The sequence below is a fragment of the Strongylocentrotus purpuratus genome, unplaced genomic scaffold, assembly GCF_000002235.5.
Source record: "Strongylocentrotus purpuratus isolate Spur 01 unplaced genomic scaffold, Spur_5.0 spur5_scaffold_17, whole genome shotgun sequence".
In the NCBI taxonomy this organism is placed as follows: domain Eukaryota; kingdom Metazoa; phylum Echinodermata; class Echinoidea; order Camarodonta; family Strongylocentrotidae; genus Strongylocentrotus; species Strongylocentrotus purpuratus.
The window spans coordinates 19,818,290-19,835,018 of NW_022145602.1; the positions used below are offsets into that span (position 1 = coordinate 19,818,290).

Here is a 16,729-nt window from a genome sequence, read left to right on the forward strand (position 1 = left end):
CAGCAACATTTTACTTACCTAGGCCTATCACAAAATAATTTGAAAACGATTACGTGGAATTTACATAAGTTTTTATTTAATCAAAGGATACATGTATACATAATTTACAAGCAGAAAGAAATATTTCACTATTTCATGATATAAAACTACATTTATCCCTTAACCAGTGATAGGTAGAGTTATCCTCAATGCTCATTTAATGGATGAGATGCGTATTAATGGTTAAATTCTTTATCATGACAACTACAAGCAAACAATAAATCTTACAAATGAGTGAAATAAATAAATCATAATTGAAATTTCAGAATAGTAAGATTTTTTTTGATTTTTTTAATTACCCTAGAATATTTTATCTATACTTCAGCAAATCCAAAAAGTGGAAACAAAAATTGTCTCGACACCCGTCATTGAGAATAAAGTGGTATGTGTGGGGGTATTATTTGTTCCTCTTTTTTATTTGTCATGTACAGATTTATCACTAAGTTGAATGAAATATATACACCATCTAAATTATAAAGTAAACCAATGGCAGCAAAAATGCATATGATTAGAGATGTATTGTCAAAAGAATACTTTGAACTAATTATCACTTAGTCATAGGAATTTTCTTTAATTAAATTTACAACAAAATAGCAGTATATTGCTTGAATTATTTCAATAAAAACCAAAATATGATGTTCACATAGGACTACGGATTGAAAGGCAATTAGATATTTTGAAGTTATGAAAAATCTGTCACAGATGTGCTTGTAAAATGTTATAATTAAAAATTAGCTTGAAAAGTGTGCAATATAGAATACATTCTATATTTATATGTATTTCAAAGAAAGTCTAGGAAATAACATGACTGCCTTTTGAAATGCTACTAAAAATCTAAATAGACCATTTAGGTCATGTAATTGAATTAGATGCATATTTAAGAATTACTAAAGAATAAACGTAAAACCAGAAACTTTCATGACGTTATATTTTTTGCAAATCTTTATGAACAGGCTTACAGCTGCATTTATAAGAATATCAAAAATATCAGAATATGCAAACTCTTAAACAAGTATGCCAAATGCTTGATAATCATCAATGCTTTTTCAAGCTAGTGTGTGTAATTACCCCCAAGATTATTCAAGCTAAAATCGTTCAATATATATTACACATGTATATATCGTAGAATTTACATATTTTTCCTAGAAGTGTTTGACCAGTGGTCTCATAACGGCGTGATCTCTCGCAAGCCTGCTGTTTGTCTGACCTTCTGTATGTGAGCTCGTAGTAAGAACTGCTTTCTCGACAGTTCTCTTACATTCTGCAGAAAAATAAAGGAAGAGAGGATAAGGAATGAGCTTAGGTTAGGTGATTTGTTTGGATTAGTGATATCATTAATACTACTAAACTCATATCGCTGCCATCATGTTACCAATATTTACCTTATATTTATTACTCATCTTCATCATCATTGCATCCGCCTCTGCCACCAACACCACCACCACCATCACCATCATCATCATCATCATCACCACCACCACCAACACCAACACCACCACCATCATCATCATCATCATCATCACCACCCCCCCCCCCACCACCACCCCCCCCCCCCCCCACCACCACCACCACCACCACCACCACCACCACCGACATCCCCACCACCACCATCATCAACATCAACTAACATCATATCACTGCAGTGCAAATACTGTGTGATCATTAAAAACATCTATTGTTGGTCATCATCACCACCGGCAGCAGCAAGATTATTCTGATACATCAATACCATCATCAAATATCACAGCCACAGCACTGTCAAACAATGTCAACATCATAAACATATTTGTTATCATCATCATCAACGTCATTATAAAAATTATCAACATATCCAACATCACCACCATCACCACCTTCATAAAATAGCACTAGAATTCATATAGCTAAAAAGCATATTATCAAACATGATTCATCATCATCATCATCTTCATCAGTTTTTGTCATCCACATTACCAAGCAAATCACTGTCAATCAATTCATCCTCCAACACAACTTTCATATCCAAACATCATCTCCAGTATGCACCTTTGTGAATTCATCTATGCTAATGACATCCTTCTTGAGTCCTTCCATTAAGTAATAGTAGGTGTCTTCAATTGTCATCTCTTCCGCAAACAAGTTCAGCAATCTGGAAGAGATCACAAATAAAAAGATCAAAATTATTTCAAAAGGACTTATGAAACTCATATCAGAATTCTTGAAGAATCTAAATATTCCACAATCATAAAATTGTCTAAGGGGAGTAATTGTTGGGAGGAGGTAACCATTAGCTAGCCAAAGGATAGTTTCTAGGGATAATTTATCAAGGGAATTTTTTTCGGGGATAGTTGGGGGGGGGGGAGTAGTTGTGCAATGATATCAAACTTTAGACTTCATACTCGTTTTGAATTTCAAGCAAAATGATAAGCTTCTCTAGCCCGCCTTAAAACATCTAAGTAAAACACACAAGAGGGTGGAATACTCACTGTTTGTACAGTGGTGCTGTCGGTACTACAGAGTCATCCAGGTCTAGCTCATCACGACCCTCCATCTTAGAAAGCGCTGCCTTTATCTCCTCATCTTTCTGTTTCAGTAACTGTGTGTTCTGACGCACTTCAGCCTGTGGAATCAGTATAAAGCAAAAATTAGCAAATCAAGAAACGATTTGATTTAATGGTGCTCTAACATTTGATCAGATGACAACTGCTCTTGGTCTGTATTCAGTTTAACACTTACATGTATGTCAGAAATAGGAGTATTTTACTAATTTTCAGCTCAGATAAAATACTTATCCAACTTTGGTATTCAAGTAGAATCTTTTGGCTAAGTATTTGAACTTAAGCTTAAGACAGCTCTCTAGCACATATAAGCCAATTACAAAACAGCAAGTCAGACCCATTTGCAAGTTCAATTGAAGAAATAGAGAAAAATTGAACAAACAAAAACAATGAGAGTTTATCCAAATCGGACAAACAGTAAGAGGATGTGGAATTTTAAAGTTTCATATTATTTCATGAAACAGTGATATATATCAAACAGGCTGTATGCAAATGGCGAGTTGATGATGTCATCCCCTCACTTTCCCCATAATTGTGTTGTTTATAAAATGTCAATTTTGTTTTTGTTTTGAAAATCAGACTGTATGAAAATGTCCTATAATGAGTTACAATGATGGGTGTTCTGCACATATTCCATGAGAATTCAAGCCATGATTTAGATTCCAAGAGCAGAAAAGTTGCTAATTTGCATACCGCCTAGATGTGATACATATCACTGTCTCATGAAATTATGCTAAACTTTCATATTTTACATCCGATTTTGATGAAACTATCACTGTTTTGTATGTTTGATTTTTCTTTCTTTATTCATTTCAACTTGCTCATGGGCCCGACTTGCCCTTTAGAAGTATCATTTGTTCCGTGTGTTGTAGCATTAATATTGAAAGTCATGATAATCTAAAAGCATTTGCATTATAGCCCTTTTACATCAATCTATAAACGTGGTAAACAGGAGGTGAAATACTTCTGAGAGCATTACAAACCGTTTCTGACTCCAACTGGTTGATGATTTCTTCTAGTTTCCTCTGACCATTCTTCAGCTTCTCCTTGGTAGCCGTCAGTGAATCCATCTCAGCCTGAAAGACATCATACATAAAAACATCAGGTTAAATCTTTCTAATTAAAGGCATCGTTTAACAATGTTAAATCTGAGATGCATGGCCCTACGTGTTATCAATGTCTGTGATATGGTGTAATATTGAAGCCCTAAAAAAATTGCGCTTCAAAATGATCAAGAAATGCTTCAATACAGTAAAAATCTTTGAGTGACCGGTTTTACCATACTCATTTTTCCCAATAGACTGTAGTGTTATAAAAACCATTAGGAAAACAAAAAAATGGAATTTCAATTTCCAATCATAAATATCTTGACAATCAGTTGTAAAAGTCATGGGATTCCTGACTGACCTGAAGGTTTATAATTATGATTGCAGCATGAGCTAAATCCAGAATTTTGTTTTAGAATCTGAGGCAATGTTACTGAGTCACTTTAATAATATTTGGATGAGGTAATGAATACAATAATTGTACATTGTGAGGTTTTGGAATCATCAAAGACAAAATTAGCTCAATCTTGTTGAAAATCAAAAACAGAAAAATGCACTGCACACATATCATTACATGGGACATGGAATAAATAATCTGGTCTAAAGCTCTGACTTATTTCCAGTCTTATTCAGAATATGAGGGCTTTCAAGAGCAATGCTGTTCAACTGATATTTTTACCATGATACTCTTCCACTTTGGCAAAGAAGAATGAGAAAGTTCCCAAATTATTTTGTCATCTTTACTAGAACTTTATCTTCTCTTTGAAACTGATAAGGTGCAGACCAGTTTCTAGTGGCTGTCGAATGAAATGATATTATACAGATATTGACTGGTAGGATAATATAACATTCTTTCGACCACCGTAGGAGGTATATTTCCAAAGGGGTTAAATTTTCATGGTGTGCGTGGCACTGAGGAAACAATAGATCATGCTAGTGCATGACAGTTGCTTTGATATGGCATGACGCCAAAATATACCCATTTAACTAGTTGGTCATCTAACCATTGACAAATGACCTGGGCCCCGTCTCACCAAGAGTTACGATTGATCCAAATCAATCGCAAGTTTGCAGTCTCCTATCTCTGATGTACATATCAATCGTAAATAACTTGCGATTGGTATCAACTCTTTGTAAGACGGGGCCCATGAATTAAATATGCTAATTCAATCCTCGCAAACGATATCACATGATAATTTGTGGACCCCCCCCCCCCCCCCCCTCTAATATAAATACATATTTTTTTAAGGGAATATGCTTGTTTTATATTATTTTACCTGGAATTTTTCTGAGTTCTCCTTGAGTTTTCTCTTGAGTTTGTCCTCTACAGCTGACTGGAGTGAGGCCTTGATAGCATCGTCTGATAAACTACTTTGACTACTAACTTGTGGATGTGAACCTGCATAAGACAAACAATGTTAATAAAGGATTGTCTGACTACTAACTGGTGGATTATTAGGCGTTGTGGTGGCGCCTGTAATCCAGCTAATAATAGAAGTTACAAACTGATTCAGCGGAGGACGCAGGTTCAAATCCGAGTCGCGTCTTTCGGATGGTGACGTTGAAAGGTCGGTCCCCAGACGTAAATAACCATATCTGATTGATACACGTCTGTAAAAACTCAATACACACACACACACACTTTCTGTAATACTATCGTTGCAGGAAATTATAATAAATGAACTTCTGGGGCCTAATCTTTACAATATCTTGTTTATACAAATTCTGCTCTGCTTATATGTGTATATCTTCTCTATAGACCTCTGAAATCATGTACTTATTTTTTTTAGGCACAACAAAATGATGATTCATATTCCAAACATATGTAGGTGAGTATTCATATGCTAATAAGAATGTAATTATCATAATGATCATTCCATTATCATCATAGATCTGCATCTGCCTAATTCTTTTCTGTGTTTACATCAGATTGTACGGAAATTGACTTAAATACTGGAATGGAATAAAGTTGACTTTAAATTGGACTTTGGTCATGTTAAAAGGCACCAAAGCCTCTTTAAGGATGTATTGGAGGGAAGAGTGGAAGGAACTAGACAGAGAGGGAGACCAAGAAACAATTTGGAAGAGAATGTCAAGAGCTGGAGTGGACTAAAACTGCAAGAGTGCACCAGAATGGCAGAAGATAGAATGAAATGGAGAGATGTTGCAATCTCTGAACCTCCGAACCGGGAGAAGATATTTACATAGATAGAACTTAGATAGATAGAACTTTAACTAACCTGCAGTGCTAGCTGTAGCCATAGCGGCAGGGCTGTAAGACGGCTGGCTCTGCGTCTGCTGGCCTGGAGTAGCCTGGCCTGGCTGGTAGGGGTAGGGGTAACCCGATGAGCCCTGGTAGCCAGGGGTGTACCCACTACCACCTACAGCAGGGGGCTGGTAGTTAGTGGAAGGGGGGTACTGGGGCTGGGGCTGGGAGTAGCCGCTGGAAGCATTGGCTGGGGCTGGCATCGGCATCGGCATAAAGGAGGCTGCAGAGAAAGTGGTAGAAGTAGATGGGGGCTTATTCTTTAGGCTAAGTTTGTTTGTTTGTTTGAGTGATTTTATTTCTGCATTCAAACAACAAATACAAGGTAATACATTTTTACATAAGTATTACATACATAGCAAATCATGTCTAATAATATTATACAATAACCATAATACAAAGCATACAAACAAGTATAACAAATATATGTATATTTTTTCATTTATCTAAAGAGATAAATTTCAGAACGCAGGAGACCGCCATCGTGAGCGGTTAGGATGGAAAGGGAATATATAGCTTTTCAGTCATGTCACAGAAAATCGGTAAGGTTTTTGAGTATGAGAAAGAAAGACATGAACACTATTACATCGATGAATTTATGGATTTGTATACTTTTTCAGCCTGCCAATTAACATAAAGTCCCAGAGTTAAACCAAGTTGTATCGATCACTAAACCTGTCATATTTTTGCCCTTTCTTTTTATTGTTTCACCAACATATGATCCTACATTCATGGGCATGAATAGTTAAATACTATTCATTTAGTTAACACCTGAAGCCAGGTATAAGTCATCTGTAACAAAAGAAACTTGTTTTCACTTCCTTTGTTAAATTTTGACTTCAGACCAAACTTCAAACCAGTGATGAGTGTAAATTTTGTGCAGAACTATTTAACTTGTTTATACACTAAAAGAGAAAATAAATGGCAGTATCACTTTAAATTGTCCATATAACACCAGTACATGCACATTTTACACCCCGTAAACCCCAAAAGTATTCCTTCTATTCTCCTGGCCCCTGTTACAGAAAGCAGAGGTAGCAACGTTCGTACCATGAGAGCCCCCAGCGGGTCAACTAAAATATAGCAAAGAATGGTGATCCATTTAAGAGAATAGCATTCTGCAGCTTCACAATAGAAGACCATGATGACAATGTCAACTCGATCTAATCCCGATCGAAAAACAAAATGATGATGTGCGGGGACCGAGCGGCAGCTAGCGAGGCGGGCTTCCGGTGATGTCTCATCAGAGTGAGATACATAACTAGCAAGCTGATTTGTTACTGACTGTTGCAACTGAACCGAATGAGGGCGCAAGGATTGTGAAACCCAAGATTGCGAATTGACAATGGCCAATCAAGATAATAGTTACATGCATAAATATTGTTCTGGTCTCAACTTACATTGCTGTGGTTGGGGGTAACTGGGGTGTTGGGGCATCCCACCTCCTTGCGGGGTGTAGGAGGGGCGGGGCGGCGGCTGCCCTGCTGATTTGGCATAGACGGGAGAGCTCTCTCCGAAGACGACCGTCATGACCTGGATCAGGCCAACGAGATCGGAGTTGTTCTGGTGAAGAAACAAAGACAGAAAGAGATGCATTATCATAGAGATGCAAAGGTAATCCAATACTTACTCCAGAGACATTTGCTCCGTGCTTGAGTTTGTAACAGATGAAGCATTAGAGAATGGGTTTAAAGATAGTTTTCACCTTTGTTAGCAGGTTCAAGGTTAACCATGTTTCTCTCACTTAAATGTTCTACTTACTGGTTTCCAATCATGTAGATAGGGCAGGTAGACCCTTCCATTGGCATCTACATGCTTAGAGGGCTTGATAAGCATGGTACTGGTGGGACGCACAAAGCATAGAGGGGGGTTGTGTGGGTGCGTCTCAAGGATCCACACACAGATCGGGATGTTGTATGTGTTGGCTGAAATACAAAGATATTATGAGATGTGATAAGTCAGGAAGAGAAGAGAATTAAGTGCAATAATGCAGCTTGAAAATATTAAAATACAAAGAAAATCTATCTCTTATTATGAAGCACTTCCGAGATGGTCACTGCAAAATGACAGGTTGTAAAATTGATCATCTTTTAGTGCAAATTGTGAAGTTGATCCTCTTTCAGCGCTGCTTGTGAACTTTATCGGCTTCCTGCGCAGATTTCAAAATGCTTCTGTATGCGAGGAAGACTAAGTGTTTGTGCTGCACAGGGTGTTTGCAGTTGGAGAGATGGTGGATGTTGTTTATAAGTCCATGAAGAGATTATCTTAGCACTATGCCAGACAACTAGGCATCAAGACCTCATCCCTTTGCCACATTCACATTGCTGACTGTTAAAGGAGAACTCAACCCAAACTACATTGATTGGTCTAAATGGGCATTAATAACTTCCTATATACTCCTAGGAGCCACATATGAAAGATTCACCAAAAGAGAGAAAAATCATAAAATTTGAGGGCCTTGAGTAGCTGAATCGGCGTATGTGTACGTAGCCATTGTTTTGAAAGTGCTGCTGCTGACCATGGGCGTGTGACGTATGAGTGGAGTAACACACGCACTGAGGATGGCTGGCTTAAGACGCGGTCGGTACTCATAGTCGCTTTATTTAATTTCTGTCAGAACTGTCAAATTTAGAGCATTTTACTTTCAATAAATTGAAAAGAAATTATACCAGTTATTCATTATTTGCTGAATTAATTTAATTTGATATATTTGAAATATAATAAAAAATTTGCCTGATGAGATTCTACTAGTATATCTAATGCAGATTTCAGGTCCAACATATTTGATGATATATCAGGAAGAACCTCATACAAACCTTTGTAGAGTACAGGGATTGTTCCATCAATGCAGATGAGCTCCTTTCTTTTTCCATCATTAAAAACTGGAATGAAAAAGACAGAAAAGGGATAGTTTTAGTGACTGATTCAAATATCATGAATACCGTACATGTTTGTGCACCTACACATGTATACAGGTGTTCCAATTAACCAATGATGATACATGTAAGTATATTTATAGAATTTAAAGAAGGATAAAATTCCTCATTAGAATGAAATTTCAAACCACTACAAGTAGGACTAGAGTATTTCACCATATTGAAAATGTTTATTCAAAAACATATATTTCCCTATGAACATAGCTCAATCTCAAAATCAATTCTTTCTTGCACAATCTGGAACAGAAATTTACATTTCATTTCAATTTTAAATAAAATTCAATTCAATTTTCAATTTCTTCCTTTCATAAAGATCATAGTAGTAAAAATACAGGTAAATGATTACCGGTAAATAGAAATGTGAAGATTCTGAAATGCCTGTGACTTGAAGATAATCCATAACATTCATCAACATGAATATGAAACAAATAGAAAGTTATAATGTAGCAACTAGCAAAACATGGACGATAAAACACAATGTACAAGTATCTGTATTCTATAGTTTAAACATATTTGTGGCTTACACCCAGTAAACTGGTAGAGTCGCTGCCCGGCAAGCAGTAGATGGCAGGTTCAAATCCCGCTGGTTCCAAGATTTTTTCTGACTTGTTTTTCAATTACAGATCAATCAATCGATCTTATTTACTGGGTGTAAGCCACAAATATGTTTGAACTATTGAAATTTCTCCCAGGAAGCATTACATTTATAAAAGTATCTGTATTCTGTAGCACTTAAATTGGCAAAATAACAACTAGGTTGACAAAACTCATTGTCAAAAATAACGCAATCTTACCTCCTCTACTCATCATTATGTGTTGCTTTCCGGATGTCCCAATTTCACAAGCGTATTACACTTAAATAAAAGGCTACAGAGTTGAATGTGTACCGGACACAAATAAACATTTCTTGTCAAAATGAATTTATCCTTTTATTGTTTACAAGAATTCAAACTCTTTGCCACAAATCAAAGTTGAAAAAGAAGGTACATTTTACAATCCGATATTAGTATAAAAGCTCCACACAAGTATCCACGTACACATACATGATGTCAATTGAATTACTCCTATACATGTACATCATGTACAATATACAAGTGCCTAAGTGGTAAAACTTGTTACCGGAAATATATCTTTAAGAATCTCATTACATGTAGACTGGAAATGAGAAAAGGCATGCTTGTGATACAGAGAATCAGAGCAAACACAAAGTTGTGTCTATCACTAAAATAGATAACATGAATTATCTCAACAAGGAAATAACTTATGTAGAACATTTGTCATCTTGCATTACATGAATGTATTGAAAGAAATTAATACTAAATATAGATGTGATAAGAACTTCCTCCCTTTGCTTTAGAAGGGAATACCAGGCAGGAAAACAACTAATATGCCAGTGAAATGGGTGTAAGATACACTCAAAGGGTTGATTCTGGGAATACTTATCAATGATTATGTACATTGTAAACATGATGTCTGTATTGTTATTCCTTGCTCTCCATCTCTCTCTCTCTCTCTCTCTCTCTCTCCACTCTTCAGTCTCTGTCCATACAGTAAATCTCCCTTCCCTCTACTGTACTTCTGCATCACTAAGAACCCCCCTCCCGCCAATTATATTTTCATTTCATTGACAGAGCTCACAACTGTCAAGGCATCAAGCTTTGCGTATCTTGGAGCCCTAGCCAGTTCTGTATAAAATAAGTTTATATTTTCAAATGTTTAAACATAATTGTCATTATGTTTACATTCAGAACTGAATAAATAAATGAAACAAAAAAAGACTGAATCTGTTGCCCACTGCAAGGAAAGGGTTCATTTCATAAAAAAATTCCTAGGCCAACTCTGTTTGGCTAGGCAGACAGACAGACACACACACACACACACACACACAAATGATAATATCAAACAAAAAAGGAGGGGGCGGCAATATACCTACCATGGGAATCTAGTTTAGGTCGTAGGTCTTTGAATGCAGCAAAAACACTTTGCATATCCCTTTGTGTCTGATCTCTATTAGTATACTGTAGAAGAAAAAAGAAAATAAATACAGTATGAACATAATACAGTGAAACCTGTCTTTAATGACTGTAGCATTCATGCATTCAAGTCACACAAAGTAATGCTACCGGTAGTTTAGAGAGAGATGTGAAAGGTATGATTTCACTTTGCACCTCAGGTCCAGTGCAAGAGTGCTTTCTTTTGTTCCGGGTTCGAAACCCCTTTGCCTACTACATAAAGTTCGAAAGACCTAAGCCATCGAGTCCATGACTTGGAAATCTGAGCCGGATCAATCTTCATGTGGGTGGAACTGACCCACTCCTTGTACCTCTTTGAAAGCTGAGTGACTGTTGCACGCTACATGTATACCTTTACAACTGGAAAGAAGTAATGCATTTCCTTGCCATAATTTTTCTTTCAGTTGAACTTATTCCTTGTAGCATTCATGTATTCAAGTCACACAAAGTAATGCTAGTTTAGAGAGAGATGTGACATGTATGTCTAAAGGGTCAACCCAGACTGCCTTACAAACAGGCTGCTCTATACATATATCACTAGGCCTGTCTTCACTATTTCGAGATTGCCAAATATCCAGCTATTTGAACTATCCCAATCGCAAATTATCCAGCTAATTTGCGTCTTCATCAGACCGAAGTAGCAATTAGAAGGATATTTGGTCAGGATTGTCATCCCAAGATATCTTGGGATAGTTTGCAATTATCCCACTATTTGGCAAAATATCCAGCTATTTGTCCCGTGCGTCTTCACTAGATCGAAGATTCGCAATACGCGCTAACGCTAAGCAATATATCTCGAGCTAGTTTCTCAAGGTCGAGTTTCAAGTTTCGAGGTCGAATCTCGATACAGTGAAGACGCGATTTGTTACTTCAGGATTGTTTCCCAAATCAGAAATAGCGGGCTATTTGGCAATCTCGAGATGATGAAGACGCGCCTATATTGAGAGTGATATAATATATACATGACAGGTGTAAACACATGTAAACATTGTCCAAGACTACAGGGTATTATGACATTTATTGCCCATTGTGACCATTAACGGATTAGGGTGCCACCAGCATGGACCTACTGCCAAGCTGTCAGCCAGTAACCTTTAGAGTTGGTCAAGTGTCTAGTCACTACAATGACCACCCAAGGGAGACAAGAAAAGTGGTCTTTATAGGCAGGTGTTCTTTATGTACAGGTTCCTTTAATACATGTTTTAATGAGAAACCATTTTCAAGGGAAACAACAAATTTGGTCCTTGGAGACAGGTTGTCTTTCTATACAGGTGGTCACTAAAGCAGGTTTGACTGTATATATTACAAACCAGTACATGAAAATTGGGGTACAAGAAACTTCATTACCGTAGGTACATGTACTTTTTCTTTCTTTTTTTTAATTGATAATCTTCTGAAAAATATGGAAATTGGTATAGTGGAATCAACTGTTACTGGTACCAGTACAGAAGTAGCAAGAATGTATAAAATGAACCTCAAAAAACTATATCTGGCATCCTATGGATCAACAGCTAATGAGTATGAAGAAAATAAGAATAACATAAAACTGTGCGGACAGAACGGCTTGGTTTCCATGAGGACGATTTCATTTGCGAACGCGTAAAGGTGCATCGAGTCTGCTCATGAGTGGCTTTTAGGCTAACCTCATTTCAACTTGCAATATCTCTTTATAGATGTTATATTTGAAGCTCATATTTGGAATTTAGTATAGTGCCATGTAACCCCTAACATACAGGTGTGTACATGTACAAAGCAAAAATAAATTTGTTGATTGGTATACCAGAGCTGCCAACCTCCAGAACAGAAAATCAGTAATCACAAGGCTCAAAATCAGTAATTTTGGGTTTAAATCAGTTATTTCCTATGCGGCGCTACAGTATGAGTCTTTAAAAAAGAGCATGCCAACACTGCACAGGCACATGATTATCTAAATTTTTGGGTGATTTTAGTCACACAAAGTTGTTAAATATTGATTTTCAGGTCATCACAACAGTTTTTCATGAAAAATGGCTTCTATCAGTATGGAATATTATCTCAAATCAAAAATATATATATTTTTTTTTTTTTTAAATCCGTAATTTTGAGACATTCCGCACTGATCGTTAATGTCTGTACCAATTACGGTAACTCCGTACTAGTTGGCAGCTCTGGTATACTGTATCAACATTTGTTTAAATTTCAGATGGCATAATGGGCTTATCCCAAGTATTTTGTCCCACACATTGCTACCATTGCAGCATATCTCATGAATGTATGAACATAATAGGCCTATTTAGAAGATCAAATATCAAGAAAATTGAAGTTAATTGTATATAATGTGCAATTGTGTATTGTCATGAATATTACATTCAGGATATATTGGACAAAAACAAAAAATCAAACACTCATCCTGGACCTTTCCATGCAGGGAAAAAAATAAACAGGGGCTCGGGGTGAATTAGCCCCTGAAAGTCGTAAAAGAGCCCCCCAAAATTGCATAGAATTCAATGCAAACAAAATAAAGAGTGTTATTTTCATGCAAGCGGCAAGCTTGAAAAGTAGCCCCCAAAAATTTTCAAGTATTTTTTCCCAATCCCATGATCTTTATGAGCAAATACAAAACATAACCAAAGATAAATGGATGTTTGTGTTCAATGTACCTCAATAGCAAACTCAAGATTATCTTAAAGGTACTACATGTACATGTATGCCCCATTTGCACGCCATAAAAATGAAAAGGTTAATTTCCAAGGGCACTTGAAAGATAATACTAATTTAGAACTTCCCTCAAAACAAAGGGGCTTGAAAATATCTTTTTGTGGAAAAAACAACATTTAGTTGTTAAATGGAATCGAAATGAATTTAGCGAGCGTGCTCGTTTAATTAAATAGTCCGATTTTAAGACCCTTGTACATGTCATGACATGTTCATAATTTCTGCAAAGTTCTAACAAATTTGATGTTAGCTCCAAAAGGGATACACTACCTCACCCACATTTATGACTCAAATTTGCTTTATGTTGAACTTCAGCATGAATTTGCATACCAAGGGCCCCCCCCCCCCCCAGATGGTTTGTCAAGAAAAAAGCAATTTCTTGTCAGTTATTATTTGTCTATTTAAATGCTACATATACTTGTACATTGTGTTTTATGCTCCATGTTTTGCTACATTAGAACTTTTCTATTTGTTTCATATTCATGTTGTCTTTGAATGTTATGGATCCCCCTCAATGAAAGCATGCATTGAAAACTACATGTAACTACCGGTACCCTAATCCAAACCCTAGTTGGTGATGCTTGTCGGGGAGACGTGAACCTCAGCATTTCTTTTCTAAATGTCCCGATGCTTGGTTATAGCACTAAGGATGTAATATACTGGGGCAGTGAAAAAAATACACGGGGGCTCGGGGGGAATTAGCCCCCGAAATGCCCAAAAGAGCCCCAGTAAGTCATAAAAGAGCCCAACAAAATTTGCATAGAGTTCAATGCAAAACAAATTAAAGAGTGTTACCGTATTTTCATGCAAGCAAGGTTGAAAAGTAGCCCCTGAATTTTTTTTAATAATTTTGTCCCTGTTAACTGGGGAGACCCGTGTCAATTCAATTCAATTCAATTTATTTCAACCATGAAAATATATATGGGGTTAGGAGCCCCTAAAGAAGTTTGAATACAAGCTTGTGGTTGGGGAACCAACCATGACATATATATCGAGAAATTAGAAAAATTTACAAAAACAACATTAACAGGAAAACAAATAAATACAAGAAAAAAATGATAAAAACCTATAACACCTATGTCCACATACCTTTCCAATATTTTGTTGGATAACAGCATCGAACTGCCCACTGGACGCCATGGTGAGTAGGAGAAGCCTGTGCTCCTGGTTCTATTGGTTCAATTCTCCACAAAGTATGTGTCTAGAGAAAAAGATTAAATTATTTACAAAGGGTTGAACCCTAGAGAGAAGGGGGAAGGAAAAGTGTGCTGCCTGAAACTATAAAGAAATACATATTTTTCACCTGTTTACATAATCTGTTGAGATACGGGTATGTACATGTTGGTGTATGCAAAGTCACCAGCCTTTCTATCAGTCTTCTTCAATTTTTTCTTCAGTCATCTTGCATCTTTATTCCACCATAAAGATAGATAGAGCACTCTGGGACAAATCTTAGTCGAGGGCATTGATGATGTGCCAAGGCAAGCTCTCTAATTTACATCAGAATCTTCAAGATGAGGATTTCATCTGCATAAACCCTTTTTCTTAAACCTAGTGTCAGATCCTTCGGGTGCTCTAAACATGCTGTGGGGGAGGGGTCATACTCAGACACATTTTCTTTCTCTTTGTATCTTTTTTTTTTCAAATACATTTGAAAAAAAAGTATTAAAAAAAGGAAAAGGAAAAGAAAAGGAAAAGAAAATGTAAAGGGAAATGTGTCAGAGTACATGTATGTGCCTCCTTCCCTCCCGAGCATGCAAGACTCTCCACATCAAAATTTGGGAGACTGCCTCTACTCTCTAATGTCAGAGAATTTTATGAAAATTGTCGGTAGCAAATTTGGGAGACAGTCTCCAATTTGGGATGTCAATTTCCTATATTTACATTTGCTGAAAATGGATTACCTCTGCTAAAAAAAATATGATGAGCAGATTCTTATACCCCTTTCAACTGTCTACTTTAATTCACTGCTTACTTTTGTTTGAAAAACATCTTTGTTATGATCCACACAATAAACCAATGGCAATTTTAGACTCCCCCTTCAACACAAATATGGCAGGGAAAAAATGCCTTGTTGCTGTTGTTCAAACACAAAACAGGTAAGAAAGATAACAACTTATTAATTATGACCATTAATAGAACAATTGTGAAAGATTTAGATGACTTTCACATAGTTCGTTCGTTTGTGTATTCTTAGATTAAGACTAATGTTAAGTTCCTGAATTAAATTAAATTAAATTAATTAAGTTCATTCAAAGTTCTAAAGAATTTCTTCTTCTTCTTCCAGTGCAAGTACAGTCCTCTGGGTAGAGTATTTTCGTACTGTTGTGTAGTGTTGTGAACGAGTGTGCCATGCTGTATTTGATGTTGACTGCAATTGCAAAAGGGACACTATCTTTAAGTTTAAAGGGAGTGTAGCTTGGCAAATAGAACGCCATCTAGACCTATGTCTTCTTTTGGACAACTGCACAATTGGACTTGATTAATGGTAGTCAGTGACTTAATCTCTACATGTCATGGTCAGTGCGGCTAGCGTTCGCGAAAACAGACCGAAGTTCTCCTCAGGCTTCGCCTTCGGTTTCGCGTTTTACCCTCGCGTCGTCCGTAGTCGGATTAAACCCGATTGGCCCGAGTCACGGCACGGAAAGACACATAGTCTCATCAGGTTACAGCCGCTACACTCTCTTTAATTTTCGTGTTTCATTCAGATTGAAGGTACCTGTAGGCTGTACTGTACAGTGTAGTATCACCGGCCACTGCACTGAGTGCACCGATCACTCAACACAGACTCAAAGTTAACATTATTGACAAAACAGTCAACACAACTTCTTCAGCATTCATGCTTCCTGTCTTTTTCTGCACCAAAATACTAACCCATTGAAAAGTACAAGATCAAACTCATCATTCACCTTTACTCATAAAATGTTTAAAACTCCTAGAGCCAAAATAATACTCACTTTTTATAACGAAACTAGACTCTAGAATAGAGATCACGGAACTCAACCATGTCAACAGTCAGTAGCAGAAGATGTATACTGAAATTGTAGATAGCTCAACAGACAATGTGTGCATGTACGTGGCCGATCTAAGTGAATGTTAGTGATTTTCGCATGCAAAAAGCGCTAAATATGATAAGATGTCGGTGAAAGGGAGAGCGAAGGAAGGAAAAAACAAAGTAAAAAAAAGAAGATAGGGTAGG

At 36.8% G+C, this 16,729-nt stretch overlaps 1 protein-coding gene across 1 annotated transcript; it reads right to left on the reverse strand.

The window, feature by feature from the left end:
* Positions 1 to 54: 54 nt before the first annotated feature.
* LOC763823 (tumor susceptibility gene 101 protein) lies at positions 55 to 16,601 on the reverse strand. The gene is made up of 12 exons (XM_030987852.1): positions 16,488 to 16,601; positions 14,620 to 14,731; positions 10,758 to 10,842; positions 8,705 to 8,770; positions 7,650 to 7,813; positions 7,289 to 7,451; positions 5,863 to 6,111; positions 4,900 to 5,021; positions 3,560 to 3,652; positions 2,505 to 2,638; positions 2,065 to 2,167; positions 55 to 1,300 (listed from the first exon to the last, which is right to left on the reverse strand). Exons 2-12 carry the CDS (start codon positions 14,668 to 14,670, stop codon positions 1,205 to 1,207), a joined length of 1,326 nt encoding a protein of 441 aa, XP_030843712.1. The 5' UTR covers positions 14,671 to 14,731; positions 16,488 to 16,601; the 3' UTR covers positions 55 to 1,204.
* Positions 16,602 to 16,729: the final 128 nt, after the last annotated feature.